This window comes from Microchirus variegatus, assembly GCF_963457635.1.
Source record: "Microchirus variegatus genome assembly, chromosome: 17".
Taxonomy (NCBI): Eukaryota; Metazoa; Chordata; class Actinopteri; order Pleuronectiformes; family Soleidae; genus Microchirus; species Microchirus variegatus.
The window spans coordinates 8183143-8198037 of NC_139818.1; the positions used below are offsets into that span (position 1 = coordinate 8183143).

At 39.3% G+C, this 14895-nt stretch overlaps 1 protein-coding gene across 1 annotated transcript in view; it reads right to left on the bottom strand.

Moving 5' to 3' along the window:
* Positions 1 to 14569, bottom strand: part of LOC310939417 (supervillin-like) — a gene marked incomplete at its 5' end in the record, with an annotated part of 53596 nt that extends 39027 nt beyond the window's left edge. Inside the window, 2 exons of the mRNA XM_083904164.1 lie at positions 5025 to 5059; positions 14211 to 14569. Coding sequence (XP_083760290.1) covers positions 5025 to 5059; positions 14211 to 14569 — 394 coding nt within the window. The remainder of the gene's footprint in view (positions 1 to 5024; positions 5060 to 14210) is intronic.
* Between the last annotated feature and the right edge of the window lie 326 nt (positions 14570 to 14895).

Genomic DNA, 14895 nt, shown 5'->3' on the forward strand with positions numbered 1-14895 from the left:
CGCTCCTGATCCATTATAACAATTTTAAATCAGAGCAGACCAATTCAGTCATTGGCAAAGATTAAAGATGTTTCCAGACACAGAATTAGGTAAGGACTGTGTCCAGACGTCTAGAAACGGTGTAGTCACCTGCAGATGTACATTAAAATGCTTCTGCACATGACTGGATAGACCTACACCCAATCAGGCCAATGATCCAGATGACGTATGCGAATCTAGTAGTGACGTAACTGTGGAGCAAAGTGCTTAAAATGGAAGCAACAGCCGAATTACTCTTCGGTGGCGGGCCGCCATGTTGGACAGATAGGAAAGCTGGTAGATGTCGCTTCTCTGCTATCGTCACGTTAAGCCCACCTGTAGCGTGCCAAAGACTGTTTGTGATTGGCTCCCTCTTTAGGAGATTCCAACAGTGTCCTTGCCAGACACGTCTGCAAAGTGAAATCAAATTGCTGGCGGACTCAGTTGGGTTCATCCAGGCTATGTTCAATCATGACAAACTTGCTGTGATTTATCTGAAGCATCTCCTGCAATGGGACAACTTGGATATTATCCTGAAATTTGTCTAGGGAGCTGGCAAGAAAAGTTCAGGCAAATGTCTGGAGCAACTTGTATGGGCACTGGTGTTATCATCTACACACAGAGCCCCCTCCAGACGACTTACTCATGTCTGGCAGCAGCTCGAATCTGTGGACGCCTCAAACAACAGGATCATTTGGACAAATTATTTGTTCAAAAAGGCCCAATGATTGTCGACAGGGGGAGAACTGACTATATGCACAGTCTCTTTCTGGTTTTCAACAAGCCAGCCCGACTAGCCAGTATCTATAGGAGTTACCAAGAGTATTAAGCGATGAATTCCTGAATTTAAAAAAGGCTGTGCAGAAAACTCAAACTCACAGTCCGCAGGCCACATGTGGCCCGCCAGTTGATGTCCTGAGGCACCTACACTTGAAATTATTAAATTCAACATTTCATTTTATATAAGTGTGTCTTTGTGTGTTTTAATTACAATTAGGGCTTAGGGCTAACAACTTAAACAAAAGAGACGTAAACTTTGTAAATTTGAATCACTGATGATACCCTAAAAGGTTTCCCATTTATGACGACAACTGAAGTAAAGGAGCTGTCTTATATTTTAGTGGAAGTTGTATGTGACGCTCCATGCCCAGAGTCAAGTGATTGTGGCTACAGGCTAGCAATACTTTTTGTAAACAAAATACAATGACATACAAAGGCATGACTGCGCACAGATCGGCAATGGGCTGAACAAACACACACTACTGACTGTCTTTTCAGGTCAAGTGGATGTTATCCTCATTGGGGAAAACAGCTTGAAAAATGAAGGCAGGAAATCTGACTGGATAGAAATTGGCTAAACTAATGTCTCTAATGTGTTTGGGGATTAGAAGAGGAAAGGAAGTGATATGTTCACTGGCCACAGGTGAAGTCTGAGAAGCCACTAATGAGAGTGACGGTGACAAATTTAAAACGGAGAACCACAGCATGGATTTGTGTTCGTTTCACAGAGGAAGAAAATCACTGTGAGCCGTCTAATCAGAACCAGCTTTTTGAATTGTGCAATCCTCTAATCTTAACAAAAGGAAACAATTTCATTTAATTGTGATCCAAAACCAGCACAAATATCTTAAGTCAGCAGAGTAGATCCCATTCTCCCACTCCAGATCCGTTTTTATTGCCTTGACAAAGTTATATTTCCAGCCAAAGAAAACATAAGAAGAAACAAATCCAAATAATCGCCTGCCTCTCACAAATTCCCCTTATCCAATGGAAAAAAAAATACTCAACTGAGGCCTAATACTTTGTTATGATTTATGTTTACAAGCTCCCCTGTTGTCCAGATCTAAGCATGATTTGGTTTAGATGATGAAACGTTGAGCATTGTAGACTGCTGATCCCACTCAGACTGTATTCTTTTGGTTTTGGCTCCAAGCCTTTTACATCATTCATTCATTCATGTGAGTGAGGGATGGAAAAGCTCCACTTAACTTTACTGACTCTCCCATAAGTGTTTTCATCCATCTCACAAGACGACTATGCTTTGACCTCAATGTGGTCAAACTCTATTCAAGGTCCTTGAGGTCCCAAGGAAATGACACTTTTGCCATATCTCAGAAAATAATATTGTTAGAGACATTAAACTACTAAATGATGCATAATGTCCATGTTTATATTCAACTTCAATTGATAATATAGAGCAAAAATTCATAATTTTTATGTTATTGAAGAAAAACTGATTTTTCAGGCCAGATTTAAGGATGGCGCAGGCACTTCACTCCAGAGGCTTAGTGGACCCAGTAGATACTATTCAATCAAGCTAATATTCCACAGATTTTCTTTTATTTGGTATTGTCACATTTTAAAATTGGGTAAAAGTTGAATTTCTAACATTGGGGCAAACGATGCACCCTAACGTACATACTCAAAGTGATTATTTTCACTCTTCTTATCACAATATAAGTGATGGTAGTATGCTATAAACAAACAAAAGCATGTTACAAGTGTTACAAGTATCAAGTTCACAAGCGGCCGTAGCAGCAAGAAGACCCAGGTTTGTGACCCAGTTGGAACAAGGGCCTTTCTGCATGGAGTTTGCATGTTCTCCCTGTGTGTGTGGGGGTTTTCTCCAGGTTCTCTGGTTTCCTACCACAGTCCAAAAACATGCAGATTTGGGGATTAGGTAAATTGGACAGAAACTGACTGTAGGTGTGAGTGTCAGAGTGAATGGTTGTCTGTCTCTATGCGTGTCCCTGTGGCGTAATGGCGACCTGTCCAGGGAGTACCCCACCTATCACCCTATGCCAGCAAAACAAATTAAAAAAATTATAAAAAATAAATAGAATAATTAAATTGTAGTGTGTACAATATGTTTGGTAGAGAATGTGATGAAGTGTAATAAATGTGTGTATTGCTGGCTTGTGGAGTAGCTGGAGGGTCAGGGAAAGCCCTGAGGGGACCATGAGAGGCGTTCTGGCTCAGACCTCTGTCTCCTCCACCAGCTGGTACAGGAAGCGGCATCAGTCCCATTAATGCACCACCAGTGCTCTCATACTATCATGCTCCTGCACACGCACACACAGACAGTGAAGTACTTTGTTCCTCTTGCTGTGCCACTCATCAGTTTTTACTCTTCTCTACCAACCACAGAAATACAGAAGTCATTGACTCAGTGTCGTCATGAAGTGCTTTCTATTGTGATTCATGTTTTTGTCTCAATCAGGGCTTTGACTTAATTCTCACAACACTCATATAAACTCAAAGAGTAAAGACATGGGAAAATGTACAATTTGTGAAGAAAAAAAAAAGTGCAATAAGGTTGGCTTATAATTGGCATAATATTTTTTTTCTTTTGTGCTTTGGGAGGGGGGACCTGCCACTTGTTGAGCACAGTAACTGCAGTGGGATACATGCCTTCACGTGAGAGTCTCCAAACACCACAAAAATCTCAAATAACACCAGCAAAAGTTGCTAGATTTGTCGCTAGTCGCTTTTGACAATAAAAATTGCGAGGATGAGTTGGAAAGTTGGCCAGTTGGCAACGCTGCTACCGCAACAGCAGATGCTTTGTCTTTCCTCACTGTCTCTTTCCCTTCTTGTTACAGACTGGAGGACGTGGAGTCACGTGACAACACACGCTGTACACAGCCGAGCGTCTTAAAAGGGACATGAACGCACCGGTAGCCTGCCTGCCTATCTACACACACAGCCAAAAAGGACTTTTATTATCTTTCTTTTTTTTAAATTATCGAATAGATCATCATGGACAAAATTATGTTGATTGTCGTCGATACATTTTCGATATATCGCCCAGCCCTAGTGCACACGCAGAGTCACAGAGCTGTGTAAAAGGTTTGTTTTCTTCTCTTTATGTCACGATTCAACACTTTTTTTTTTTTTTTTTAAACAGCAATCATGCTTGTTCACAGATGAGCCCCATCTGATGAGAATTCTTTTGTAGACTAAATGCGTACTCAGATACTGATTAAGTATGAAAATAATCACCCCTATCTTTATTTACCTGGATAACAGAGCAGCACAGCACATTTGTTTTTAAATGGTCAGTATCAGTAAAATTAGTAATAGTAGAAAGAAAGATGATAATAATAATTTATTATTATTTTGTTTGCTAAACCAGTGCTGTGTTTCTGTACAGGTCTGTGACCAAACAGATCGTCTGTTGCGTTTGTTTAACATGTGGTTTGATACCGGAGCATTTATGTTTATATTCTACTTTACAGCGATGTTGGTCTCAAAACCAGGGCTTGTTTTAAAGTATGACTAAACATATGAAACTAAGGTAATTTGTAATAAATGCCACTATGAGTCTGCCTCAATTAAAGCTTCTAAGTATTAACAAAGTAGTCGACAGCCGGCGCATGTGGAAAGCACTACAGCTAGATTAAAAGACAGGGGAGAGGTGATCGGGACGATAAACATTATTTCGGTTAAAAAATCCCCACATTAGCTTCGATATTTGAGATTGCAATCGAGACATCCCGATTGCAAAGCTTGTCCTGTGACTCAAATTTTAAGCACAAAACAGACACAATACATATGAAAATCAAGCCATCCAAAGAGTAAATGGGCAGACAGCCAGGTTGATTAAATGACAGACAGTCAGACTCCAAGGCTCAGGTGGCTCCACCGAGTCATAAAAGCTTCCAGAGACCCATTTCTAAACTAAGCCATTTTCCTCCCTTTGTAGCAGCCAACTCCAAATTAACTCATAAACAAGCTTCCAGTGTAAATACATGTGTTCAGTCAAATATTTGCACATGGAGCACATACCTGTGTCATGCACACTCTTTGGACAAGAACTCTAAAGACGTGTGTCAAACATCATTTCTCTCTTTTTGTTGTGTAGAAAAGCATTGGCAGAGCCAGCAAAATTCAGACATTGATGCGTGATCAGTAATGTTCAGTGTTCATTGCTGCTATAAAGCAGAGTATAAGCAGACTGTGGAATAATGGATGAGACTGGAGTGAAAGTGGAGGGTTCATCTTACCCTGTGGCTTCTCGCTGTCATCAGGTTCCAGCAGCCTGCAAGAGGAAACAAATGAGGTCAGTCTCCTACACAGTGGTGATGACAGGATTGTGTGGCTCTTACAACTCGTGCTCACAAAGTATTGAGACAAAAACTTGCACATGCAGTTTAACTTCCATTGATAAAACAAAAAAAAGGCTATATAAAGCACCTAACAGGGCTACAGAGACAATTACTCTTCATTTACTAACGCTACTCTTCCAGTGACACAACAATGACTGGAGGTTCATGTCTGAGTCATGGGCGTTAAATATGGATGGGGACAGCAGCTGCTCATGGGGCAGCAGCAGCGATGATGTAACAGGATAGTGGGGGGAGACGACTGCTTTAAACACAATAGAGAATCCAGGTGGACATCTGGAAGGGGTCAAAGGTCGCAGGCAAATGGGGAGTGAGTGCCCCACGCCAGCCTGCAAGATCGAAATCTGGCCCCATCCGGGCATTAAAAATGGCTTGTAATGCCTTATAAATTTTCAGATTCTTAGTTTATTTCAGTTGGACCCCATTGTACTACTATTAAAAAAAACAATCTGACCACGAGGAGTGACAATTTTGAGTCCATACGATACCAGTGTGAGTTTCTACCAATACGGATCAGTCCAATACAGTCTTATACACCTTTAAAGAACACAGATTGTAATATTACATTTGTGCTGCTAGCTAGCACCTAGCTATAACCAGCCATATCAACAAAATACTGCTCCAACTGTGGCTGACATTTGACCCCACGTCAGATCTTGGCCAATATGAGACCAATATCAATGCTGAGCAGCACATTGGCTCATCACAAAAGAAAGACCAGCAGCGTAAATCCAACTTGACACAATACATAAATATTTCAAGCACTACATTAATTAAGGACTGGGCAATATGACAAAAAACTGTACCACTATTAAAAAACTTAAATAAATCAATGATCATACGAGGGTAACAATTAATGACTATTTTCCAGGGTCTCTGCAGGTTTCCACAAGTCAAATTTAAGACTTTTTAAGACTTTTAAGACCACAATGAATACAATTTAAGACCCATTTCAATACTGGCAAAAACGGTACAAAAGACATGAAGGAAAATTGGAGCCACAAATCATTGAACTTGCAATTCAGATTATTGCAAGTTCTACTAGAAGAACTTGAAGACCTTTCATGAGATTTTAGGAGAATTTAAGACATTTTAAGGCCATAAATTCAAATAATTGGATTTAAGACTTCTTAAGACCCCGTGGACACCCTGTTTTCATAATTGATTCATCTGCCTGTTATTTTCTCAATTAATCGAGTACTTTGGTCCATAACGTGTCAGGATCCATGTTTCCCAAACCTGGAAATTATGATGTTCTCAAATGTCTTGTTTTGTCGACAAATAAAATAGATATTGAGCTTTAATGATTACTTTGTTACATGGAGCAAAGTAAAAAGAAAACATTCCCATTTAAGAAGCTGAATGACAATTAATTAAGTAATCGATAAATAATCAATTAATCGTTGCAGCTCTACTAATTTTGACCACAAACCAAAATAAATCAGCTGGGGAATCAGAAAATATTCCATTTTAGGTTCAGTGAGCTTCTTAAAAAAAAAAAATTACAAAAATGATCAAACTGATTAATCTTCTATCAGTCTTTGATTAATTTAACCGTTGCATCCCTAGAGCGCAACATCTTTCTACTCAAATGACAACCTCATTTGTCAGGCATCTATTACCATAAGGTGGCAGCAGCAACAAGCATTCAGTTCGTAGACTTCATTGCTTGCATAAGTGATGAAATGCCGCTCCTCTAAGCTCAACACACTGTAGAACCCTAACAAGTGATGACATTTACGAGGGTCTTTGAATGCATCTCATTACTTTTACAGAGTTATTGTTCAAATAAACACATTTCACAAATCTCAGGTAAAACATTTAAAATACAATATTGCCCAAGTCTACATAAAATTTTACAGCAAACATAGTTATTCAGCTTCTCAACATTCTATCTTATAAACACTTCTAATTAAATAGATTTAACCAGGAAAAGCACAGGCTTTGTGTCGAAGATGAAGATAAAAACAAAACAAAATGAAGGGAATGAATCCGACTCTTTGTCCGCTAACCTTTTGCTAGGTCAAGTCCAAAAAAAGACATTTCCCCAACAGGATATTATAATGAGACAGATTAGGTTTGGGTTTAGACACCACAGACTTTCTGGTTCTTTTGAGTAGCAATGTGATGATGTGGGAGATGAAAATATATGTCAAACAAAGGTATTTCTGGTCGGTGCGCACGCGTGTATGAGAATAAAGGCGGAGGTGGGGATCAGGAATGAGGAGCGGAGGATTGATTTAAGTTTTGTGAAAACTACATTAGGTTGCACTGGTGCACTTAACATATAGCATGCAGAAAACCTGCTAAGCCCGGTGGTGGGGTTATTGTAAGACATTTATTAACAATACTTAAACTTCATATATAGAGTCTTACAAAAAGACACACTCTTGAAATTAAAATAAATAATATCAGTTTTTTTCCACTTAAGTTATATACTAATTAAGTAATTGGATAGTGAATCTTAAAACAAGTCATGCAATGGTCACATTTAAAAGTAAAATAAATCAACATAAAAAAGTGGTAGTGCCCCCTCATCTGCCTCATCGGGTGCAGACAGACGGCCCTTTTATTTCTGCACACCGCACCTGCGCTGTTCTCTTCTCCCTCTCCGGCACCGTTCGCCGCTACTGTGCTCCAAGCGGGCTCTCCGTATCCAACGCAGCCTGGATTATTTCTCTACGTGTTTTATCCCCAGATCTCCAAATAATGATCTTTATGACGAGGATCTAGTACAGTCGCGATGTGCAGAGGATCCGAGTAGATCTTAGTAAAACATGTTGACAGACTCTTAAGAGCGCACTTTCCATTGTTTTCACTTTGTGGTCTCAATCTTTGTGTAGAAGACGCTTTAGCACTGGAATTAAGGGAAGAATAATCAATGCATCAGATGAGCCGATCTCTTTAGTTAACTGGTCAAAGAGAGAATGTTCTCTGGTGTGAAGTGAATGTCGCAGAGTTCATAATCTGTGCAGTATGCAGCCAAGTTTTCGCTTTTGCGCAGAGAATATTTAATAGATAGGATAATGGGGGTGGGGGGGGGTTCAGGCTTACATGGGGGAAACCCTGGTATGTCTACACCTTGGACTTGCACATAATGTCTATCTGCAAAGCCTGTCCTCTCTATCCCTCTATGACGTCTTGGTCAAAACCAGCCAAAGTCAGATTAGGGGCATTTTGCCTGGATCATGTCTTCATCTCCAATTGGCTCTAATCCAGATACCGCTCCATGTGTGTGCAGCAGTCACAAGAACAGGAAGAGAAATAGGCCTTTAGCAGTGGTGTACTCCACATTCGAGGTGTCAACAGGGTCTCTGCAGGTTTCAACAAGTCAAATTTAAGACCTTTTAAGACTTTTTTAAGACCATAATGAATACAATTTAAGACCCATTTCAAATCCATACTGGCAAAAAAGTACAAAAGACATGAAGGAAAATTGGAGCCACAAATTATTGAACTTGCAATTCGGCTTAGCTGTGGGCTTTCATTAAGTTTTCTCCGCTGCTATGCTAAGCTGTAACACACCGCGGCGCACGCACAGCACACTAGCTCGTGGTGCTCGATAAATTCTCACCGGGCAGCACAGGTGACCTACTTTAGTTCCGTTCTGTAGTTATGTTACCGCATCCTCAAAAATAGAAACATTTCAAAGCGAGACTGAAGTTTATGCATGTTTTAAATTAATAAAGTTAATAGATTTTTAAGACCTTTCAAAATTGTATTTAAGACCTTTTATGAGATTTTAGGAGAATTTAAGACATTTTAAGGCTTTAAATTCAAATTATTGGATTTAAGACTTTTTAAGACTTTTTAAGACTTTTTAAGACCCCGCAGATACCCTGTGTCAAACTGTGACCCCTGTGTGGCTGAAGCACGGCTGTCAATGTGGTGTTAGATTATAGACAATATACTAAATATATCTGCCAGGATTATTGCTGTAACTAGATGAATTCTGTATCATAGATGTTTTCAATGTGAAGTGCACAATTCAAACCTTTACTTAGAAAATCAGTTTTTTCCCCACTTATTTTCTGTAGACCAGCCCTGTCTTGACCAAACTAGACTCCCATTGACCCCCAGGCCAATATACGGGGATAAACCCTTTTCCCACGAGGCAAATGACATATCCTATATGAATGTATATCAGAAAACAACTCTTTTTGCAGTGATACACCTGCAACTGTGTACCCCTGTGACTTCACTTCAACTATATGCACTGAAGCGTGCAATGTCACCCATTTAAAGCTGCTGTAAACCTTGGAAAAATCTTGGTGAGTGATCCCAAACATCCTACAACTGCAGGGCTCAGTGACATTTATCAGCCACACCCACGCATTGACTGAGGGGGGGGGGGGGGGGGGGGGGGTTGGAGGCTGCACACGTGGCTCATACACTCCAATAAAAATAAACCAGATAAGAGTGTAGTGCAGATAGAGGATGAAAAGAAAAAGAAAACAGTGAAGCAGTGTGTGTGGGGTGGGGGGGGCGGGGGTCAAACACTATATAATCAAGACTGGCTGGTTATAAGCATACTTTTTACATTATGTGTCTTCTATTACACTACTTCATGCATTACTAACACAGTGAGACAGAGAAACAAAGGGAGATACGAGTAAGAATTGTTATACCTGGCTGTCTCTAATTTGTTCACTTCACTGCTGGAAACAGCAAAATTTGGCTCTATATCGTTTTTCATTACCAGTACATCCTCAGCCTGGGCGGGGGGAGTCATCATAGCACAGCTACAGAAGGGGTTGTGATTTAGCTCACGATCTCTGGCTTTTGGCAGTGTTGAACAGTTTTTTTTACGGCTCTATAAACTGTTCAACAGTACAGAACATAATAGAGATAGACCGATGTTTTTTTTTTCAGGGCCGATAATCGGTCTATCCCTAGAACATAACATACTGTATATGCTCGAGACAATGCCAAACGTATATATTACAGAGAATACTGAGCTGAAGCTCAACTTAAAAATAATAGATCGCAGATGAAATTGCAAAATACCCATCAGAAAAACATCACGATCAAATATTTTCCTAAAAATGTTCAGCCCTTGTGCAAATATAAAATAATGACATTTTCCTACAGACCTGCTACACATGCTGCATTGTTTTGTACTAAGGTTAAGACATCATTGTCAGGAATCCTTAAGTCGCTGCATTTCCTTGAAATGCGATTGAGCCAAGAAAAACATTCAAGACAACAGACATGCAAGTGGGACAGTGCATATGTCAAAGACACTGTGTTTTGGAATGTCACCCTTCAACTATGTGAGGAGGATTCCTGTCCGTGTCAGATAAAAACGTGTTGACAGTTTTCATTATAGCTGGAACAGCTGAGTTCCAGTTCCCTTCATGGCGCACTATTTCTGGAAGAGACACACGTACACACAGAGACACATGCAGCCTACACGTTCAAAACTATGTTGAACTTAACTCATAAAACACATGCAAATTGACTAAGATTTAAAGATATTAATAATATACTAGGGACATAACTGTTTGATTGCCATTAAAAAATGTAAGAAACAATAACAAATTGTTTTTTATTTTATCTACACATCTCTTTTTCTGCACCACACACACTTTGTAGTTACAATTTACACCAGTAGGGGGCGAACACCACCCAAAACACAAATGTTAATTAGCAGTAACAGTAAAAATGCCTGGAAGGTAAGATAGTTGAAAAGGCCTGTACATGGAAACATTATTGAGCTTCATTGCTGAGCACTCACAAAAATATATTTTGTGCTCTCCATACGTTAGTGTGCCACAGTTCCATCCAATCCCAGACTGACTCAGCAAATTGGCAATATTAAAAGCCTGATTTTAGTGAGACTATGACAATAAATTGGTTTTCTTAATGTCATGTAAACATGTTAGTCCTACTAAAATCAAGCTAATCTAAGTCGGACTAATACTATACCTGGATATTGTGATTCATAGTCCAATTACTCCTGCATACGCTAAGTCGGATTGGAGTCAGACTTGGCATTTTGCGCATGCAACAAAATTTCCTGACCGATCTTTGACCCGGAAGCTTAAAGGCGCCATATGTAAGAATGTGGCCAAAAATGGTTACTACATTCAAATTCAAAATACCGAGGTCTTTTAGGTTTTGTTTTCTCCGCCATTGTAGCTCAGACGTAACTGGCAACCCATGGTTGCTCGGCAGCTGAGACTCTACTGACTGCAATGATTGGTAGATGGCGGTAGGTGGTGCCACATGCCAAAACATGACTTCAAAACATAAACATGACATGAACAAGATGTTTTTGAATGTGAAGATTTTGGCTGTACTGTTGTTGTTAGTGAGTTGTTGTTAGTGAGTCTCTGTGACATTATTAGGAGGATTTTATGGCCAGTTGCTTTAGATGTATTACATAATTCACCTTTAATTAAAGCGGACCTAGAGTGGTCCTGTTGCACATACATTATATGTTTGTCATATATTATATGTATATCATACCCTGTATGTTTTTTTGTGTTATTCCAGTAAGTTTTGATTTTTTTTATCATTTAATATTACTTTTTGATAGCTCAGAGACGTTGGAGCAATAACCAGTTGTTTTTACAATTTAGTCTGCACTGTGAATTTGAAATGTTCCATTTTTGAATAAAGATATGGCAATTACAAATGTTTCTTTTTTTTATCCGATTCATTGATTAATCGAAAAAATAATCGACCGATTAATCGATTATTAAAATAATTGTTAGTTGCAGCCCTACATGTAAATGTAGTGACTGACTGACTTTGTATTATATAATCGGATCACAAGACAGACAGGAGCTGTACCATTTTGACAACAAATTAGTATTTGTTAAATTTTTGAATGAATTATGTAACATAGGTGGCTAACCAACAGCCCTCTTCTTGAATTAGGACTCATTGCATAAAAATTTAGAAAATATGTCTTAATTCGCTAACAATGAACCGAATATCATTTATTAACTTATTCAACTAATGTTTAACATTAACTAATTAATATACAAATCATCAAATACAAGTAAATGTCTTGTAGTGACTTGACTGATAACAGCTTCTATACATTTCTTCTTATGCAATACAGTACCCACTAATGTATGTGCACACAACACTGCACAGCTGGACTTTGACACACGCAGAGAATTTCGAAACAAAGCTGACAGATTAGTAGCCAACATGACAGACGAGCCAGACAAACACGTCAATGTGTCAAAACCCATCTTTGTGCCCTCTGTAATTAAATGTGTGTGTGTTACTAAGATCCCCCTGTATTTTTTACACTTTTTGCCTACAAAGCATAATTAAATCCCTCCTCATTCACAAAGTATATTAGTATATTGTCATACTAAACTATCAAAAACATTATGTTACATTGACCCTGCCCAAGCTAATCCTTAGTCACGATATTGAAAAATAAAAAAACCTGCATTAAACTCTTAAAAGGTTAATAAAACGCGCACAATTTAAACCTTTTGATAAAAACACAAACAAACATGATATATACTCAATGTGGACATGTTTAAGTTAAAACAAGAATCAAAAGGTCCTGTAATGACCTTTGAAAGATGCAGGCTCCCCCTTGTGGCACTTCAAGAATAAATCACTAGGACTGTATGATGACGAGCAAGATAGAATTTTCAAGTCACTCGCATTAAATTTTACAACATACTGATCTGTTGTAGCTTGTCATGCTCCATGTACTTCCTTTGTTTTCAAAAATCTACTGCAACACAAGACACGTCTTTCTCAATCTTATGAAGTAATTGGTCCATAGTTATCTATGAGATCTTGCCTCATTAGTTGCAGGGCAAGAAAACTTGGCAGATTGCTACTGCCCTACCCCCACAGGCCCCAAACAATGAATTTATCTCAAAACTCCATCCAGCTCAATTCTTCACCCATTTTTTTCTCTCCCCCTCGTCATTCCCCCAGGATGTTTTTTTCGCAGAGACAAGTCTGGCTTAGCACGCACACAGCGGAATCCCCAGCTTGATTACAGCTCAAACATCCAAAACCACGACTTGACACGTTTTACTCTGTCCATGTGCAATTCTGAGCAGAGTAGTTTTTTGACACTCCATGAGAGAATGCCACAGGTCCTAAAAGTTATCTTGACTAGAGCTGTTTGTTAATCCGTATGACTGTAAAGTGAACCAAAACAAGCACAGTTCATGTCATCACTGCAAAGCATGCAATGGCTAAATAAATGTGGCACGACATGGCCAATTTTGGAAATGTTAGCAGCTATGTTTACTTCAAACAGAAAATAGCACTATGTGTTCTACAAATGTTCAAACGTGTTGCCTCCTCTTTACTCATTAGGAGCCAGCAAGCCATTTTACAGTGATCTCGCAGCCGGCTAAACAACTCATGGTCTCTAAATCAATAAATATTATCCCAGACAGAAGCAGACTGTACTTACTTCAACTACAATTTGAGGGAATGTGAACATTCTGCTTGAAGATACAGTAAATTCATATGTAAATGGTATGATGAGCTAGTCAGGACTAGTCCATCGAGTCTGCACTATAATCAGAGTTGAAATTCAAGATTATATAAATAATAAATGATGATTCTGCTGCAGTCCATTTTTGAGATGCGAGTCTGGACCACTTATGTGTATCTAGCTACATTGACAGAAACAACTCTGCTATCAATACTAATGCGGTCAATACAACACTAATGTTTCTAGTCATTGAAAATGCTGCTGGATCTTAGTGTTTGCCTGTCAAGATTTAAATGTTAAAAAAAGACCGTTGTGATCACCAACTACATGGATCTTTTCAGTTGCAACCCATCACATTTCTTTGACAGCTAACAATGAACCATACATTGTTGTTTCTCATTAGTCGTACTTGCTTAAAATAAGCAAACATCTGCAGAGGAGTGAATCAGATTCCCGGTCACACCAGCCCATTGTATAGGAGGGTCACGTGATCCATGTCCTCAAATCATGTAGATTACTGCTGGTAAGCATCAGAAACACTTTTAATACCTTTTTTTTTTTTTTTTTTTTTAAATTCAGCAAAAAGATTTTCAGCAAAAGTTGCTGAGTCTTAAGAAAATGAATAAACTCACCTGAAATGGGATGATGTCTTAAAGGAGGAGATGGTCTCCAATTTAGAGGATGAAACTGCATCTGTTTTGAGGTGAGTGGACATCTCTTTATTCTGTGTGGGCTCATCCTCAGTGTGGTCAACTTTATTCCTGAGGCCTCTCCTGCTATATGTTGGCTCCGAGTCATTATCTTTGGTGGCTGAAGACACTGTTTCCGAAGGGTCCCCAATTTTCCTGTCCCTCCGGACATACTTGGAGGTGTATTCCTCTGTGTTGCCGTAGCGCTCTGCAAGCTCCCTTCTCCTTTCTGCTTTGTAGCGGGCAATTCGCTCAGCTTTGGTCTCTGGTGCTGAGCTCTGCAAGGTGTCTACTCCATCCATTATGTGGGTAAAATCCGTTTAGTTGGTAAGACTGAAATTGGCTTCTTCACCTGGTATTATTTTCATCTGTGGAAATCTCTCACTCCATCGAAGACGTCCCAGTGCTGTGAGTAAGAAAGGAAGACATCATTAGCAACTAATGATTATGGAGTAGAATTTCAGAATACTAGCTCTCTAAAACTGTGTTAAACCACATGTGTATACTGGAGCTTTCCGATGAAAGTGGTTTTGCTGCAGAGCTCCGAGCCAAGCCTTTTCCCTGTTCCAACAAACACCACCCCCCCTGTGAGAATGATGTCAGTCTGCTCTGCTCAAAGACAGCCGAC